Here is a 4549-nt window from a genome sequence, read left to right as displayed (position 1 = left end):
CCCCCCCCCCCACTCACTCACCTTACTAACAGTTTCCTTCTGCTGTCTACTCAGAGACTCCCCGTCACTCTTTAGCTGCTGCACTAGCTCCTCCTTACTGCTCACCTGGGGACACAACACATGATACATGTAATAAAGGATGATAATAATGATACAAATATTTTTCTTTTTTAAAATAAAGTGTCTTAACGCTACCGGCACAATTAAAATCACTTTAGACGCAGGCTTCCAACTCTGTCAAGGCTAACCCACGCTGAGAAGGATACAACATTCCAGCAGAAAGACTGAGATACTTGAACAAAAATTCTCTAATCCCCCTCTTAACACACCCCCACACCCTTCTATCTATACATTTACTCACCATACACCAGAGTTTCTCACACCGTACCTCCTGTACTGTGATGTCTACCCCCCAACCCCAACTCCACCCCCACACCATCTCCCTCCCCCCCCTCCCCCACTCACCATATGCCTGAGTTTCTCACACTGAGCCTCTTGTGTTGTGATGGCCACAGTCAGTTCCCGGATCTTGTCTTCCAGCCGCGCGTTCTCGTCCAACTGTTTAGACCCGCGATCCTTCAGCTCTTCCACACTGCTCTCAAGATTTGTTACGGCTGCTCGCTTGGCTTCATTCTGAAAAAAAAATCGTTTCGTCAGTTGTTTAGTTTCTTTTAGAAAGAGTTTTAAAGCACTTCCAACACTAATAGTTTCATACAAGTGAAGCTCTCTTGGCCTCATTCTTAGAAAACTTCATTTGTCAGTTGTTTTGATTGTTTCAGTAAGAGTTTTATTGCAATACGAATAGGTCATATAAGTAATCAAGATTAGGGGTATTACTAGAGAGTGACATACAAAGAAAAGGAAGAGAGACAAGCACTATGTTTAATAAAAACAAACAAGCAACCTGCAAACCACCAACATCTCGTCAGTTGATTCAAAGTATCGTACACAAGTATGCATCATTGGTGTCTGAGTCTATCTATGTATCCCCCAAAATAGGTAAAAACATTTGTGGTTTCAAATTATGTCATTCACAACCGTAATTACAATTAGTGATACTGCAATGTGTAAAAAGAACAATCTTCACAAAATGTTTTAGTAATTCTGGTGGATAATAAGAAGGAAAGAGCGGTTTTTCCAATTGTTTAAACATTTTGTATTAACAAACATAATTAAAGTTCTTTATCCCCCCTCCCCTCCCACCTCCTTTCCCTACCTCCCGCCCCACTCCCCCTCCTCCCACCCCACTCTCCCTCCCTCCCCTCGACTGACCTCGTTCTGACAGGACCTGAGCTGTGTCTTGAGATGTTCCACTTCTCTCTCTGCCTGGGACGACTGGAATGAAGAAGACAGATAGATGGTCAACCCATGAAAGAACATAAAAAAAGGAACACCAGGATGACAACTAGGTCACAGTAGGAACATTTTCTACAAAAGTTTTACTTGTCTTTGTCCAGTACAACAGGCATTAATGCTTCAGTTGAAAATAAACTAAGTTCAATTAGAATTAGGCCTTAATTTTAAACAAACCAAGTTTGGGTTGAACACAATTTTTGCTGAGTTGAACATGAATTATACTCCAAGTGAACAAAAACCATATTAGTGTTGAATAGGAAGTATGTTCAAGCTAAACATGTCTCACACTCAGGTTGAACATGAACTAGACTGTCGTAGAGCACAAAAGCACCCTCAGGTAGACCATGCACTTCATTCCGGTTCAACACTGATACACTATTAAGCTGAACATAGATCACTCTTGAGATAAACATGAACTACGCTCTTGTCTAACATGAAATCCGTTAATGTTGATCACAAAGGGTCCCCTGACTGACCTTTTCCTCATATCTGCTGCACACCTCCTGCAGTTTGACAATGTCCAGCTTGAGACGTTTGATGCCCTCCTCACGTCTCTTCACCTGAAACGTACCACACCGCAACCTTCAGTTCATTTGTCATTATTATTTTTTTGTAAGTTTTATGTCACTTTCAACACAATTAGGTAATATAAGAGCCCAAAGTTAGAGATGTTACAAGAGAGCAACAAACACAAAAAAGAAACCAATAAGGACAATAGATCAATCTCTGACTGTGCCTAGCCTAGTGGGTACAGAGCTTTAAAAAGGCATCAAACAAACAAAATCCAAGAACTCCTTGTTCAAACCCCAGCCATAAAAAGCACCACCGACCCGGGCCATGCCCACTGAGCTAACAGCATGTCCTGAGGTAAGCGTATCTTCATCATCATCATCAAAAAGTGCCAGATCAGAAACAGACATTGACGATCATGGTTCTCCATTCATTTCTACGCTCAGATGCTCTTAAAAATTCCACATTATCCCACCGCTTCCCCGTCATCCATTTGTTCAGTTTCTTTGGGTCTCTCCCTGGCCGAAGGGCTAGAACTCAGATGGCCATTGGATCAGGAAAGTAAAGTAAAAAGTAACGTCTCTGGCTTGTTTGCTTTTTTTTCCTCATTTGCCTAACTAATTTCAAACAACTATGTACTGCACTGTGTGACTGTTTCTAAGAGAAAATGCCCAGTCACCTCAGTGTTGAGCACATCCTGTTCACTCTGAGCGTTGATGGCAAAGGCTTGTATCCGCGCCTCCAGCCTCCCATTTTCCTCCACCGCGTCTTTGTACTTGTCCTTGACCTGCTCAAGGTCGTGCTCCATCTGCTGCAGGCTGATCTCACGGCGCTGAACCTGGGGGAGGTCAGGACATTGTCAGAGGTGTGTGTTGTGGAAGTGGGTGCGTGTGTTGTGTTTGTGTGTATTTGTGTGTGTGTGTGTGTGTGCGTGCATGTGTGTGTGTTTGTATGTTTGAGTGTATGTGTGTTTGTGTGCATGAGTGTTGTTGTTGTTGTGTTTTTGTAAATTGCACATTTGCATTTGTGTGTGTATTTGTGTTTACGTATTTGTTGTTGTGTGTGTTTCTGTGTGTGAGTGTTAATGTTGTGCGAGTGTATGTTTGTGTGTGAGCATGTGTGTGTGTCTGTGAGTGTAAGTACAAATGTGATTGTGTTTGTGAGTTTGTGTATGTGTGCGAGACAGAATGAGGGTGTGTGTGCATTCTTCAAGCATGTACAATGTTCCCCCCACCCCATCCTTTCCACCTCCTTCTGTCACTCACCACATCCTCCAGCCTCTTCCTCTCCTCGTCCGCAGACCTCAGCTCAGCCTCCGCCCTCCTCAACTCCTCTTCCTTCCTCGTGGACTCTCCGTGTACCTCCCTCACATCCGCCTGGAGCCGAGAGATTTGTTCCTCTCGAGAGATCAGCTGTAATTATATCATCATTTATTATTATTATTATTATTATATAATTATTATTATTATTATATAATAATAATAATAATAATTATTATTATTATTATTATTATTATTATTATTATTATTATTATTATTATTATTATTATTATTATTATTATTATTATTATTATTGTTATTATTATTTCTTATTATCATCATTTTTAATATCATCATCATTCTTATTGTCTGAATTTGTAGTATTGACAATAATGCCATCTTTGCAGGTAGGGGCGATAACGGTTTTGATGGTAAGAGGGGGGAGGAGGTGATTACAGCAGCTAATATAAGAATTACAGGCAAAATCAAACCTCACAGATTTGAGGTGTATAAAGGTTAATGGAAAAAATAAAACAAAACCTAGCCTAGACATGGACAGCTGGTGCCTCTATAAATAAATGATTGATGGTCAGGCCAGATCAATTGTACACAGAACATCAGCAAATACAAGTACGACAACCATGACGCCCCCCCCCCCCCCCCCCTTCTCCACTCTCTTCTTCCCTCTCTGCAATAGTCGTGACTTTGCCCCTTTTCCCTCCATGACAACCATAACTCCACCCCCTTCCTTCCCTCTAAAACAACTGTGACCCCTCCCTCAACCTGCGAACCCCAACCACTTCCCCTTCTCCCCCTCCACAACAACTGTGACCCCGCCTCCTTCCCCTTCTGTACCTCCACAACAACCTCCTCAAACAGCCCCATACTGTCTCCCCCTCAGGCAGTTGACAGGTGTCCCTCATGGGCTAAGAAGGTATTCCCCCCTAACCTGTCCCTCCGACTGAGCCAGTTTCTCATGCAGGATGTTGAGGTCGGCCTTAAGCCGAGAGATCTCCTCCTCGCGATCGGCGATGTCCGAGCGGTAAAGCGTGTCCTGCTGGGAGCCCGTCAGTTCTTTCTCCTGTACCACCGTCTGTAGCCGGTCGATCTGGGCAATGATCACAATGTAAAGATGTGAAAAAAAGTTTTTTGTGTGTGAAAATGTAAAGGTTTAACACCCTCCTGCAACACAAAGGTTATTTAAGAGGCAGGACCTCCTAAGTTAACGTTATTCTTCCAAAGGACCATACCAAATGGGAAAATTCTCATGAAGTGCCTTTCCCAAGGACACAAAGTCAGACTGAGCTGAGGCTCAAAATCCCAAACTCACAATCTTACGATAATGTGTCCGGTAGCCTAACCATTAGACTAGCAACTCCATCAATGCAAAGACAAGAAACAAGAAGAAAAAGGTGTGTGGGGAG

General features: G+C 42.7%; 1 protein-coding gene across 1 annotated transcript in view; it reads right to left on the bottom strand.

The window, feature by feature from the left end:
- LOC101858427 (early endosome antigen 1) overlaps positions 1–4549 on the bottom strand; it is a gene marked incomplete at its 5' end in the record, with an annotated part of 70685 nt that overhangs the window by 45182 nt on the left and 20954 nt on the right. The window contains 7 exon segments of the mRNA XM_035971163.1: positions 22–105; positions 466–633; positions 1273–1335; positions 1833–1916; positions 2546–2704; positions 3132–3278; positions 4075–4294. Of these exon segments, the coding sequence (XP_035827056.1) occupies positions 22–105; positions 466–633; positions 1273–1335; positions 1833–1916; positions 2546–2704; positions 3132–3278; positions 4075–4294 (925 nt within the window).

The sequence above is a fragment of the Aplysia californica genome, unplaced genomic scaffold (assembly GCF_000002075.1).
Source record: "Aplysia californica isolate F4 #8 unplaced genomic scaffold, AplCal3.0 scaffold00388, whole genome shotgun sequence".
Lineage (NCBI taxonomy): Eukaryota > Metazoa > Mollusca > Gastropoda > Aplysiida > Aplysiidae > Aplysia > Aplysia californica.
This window is presented reverse-complemented; position numbering and strand designations above follow the sequence as displayed.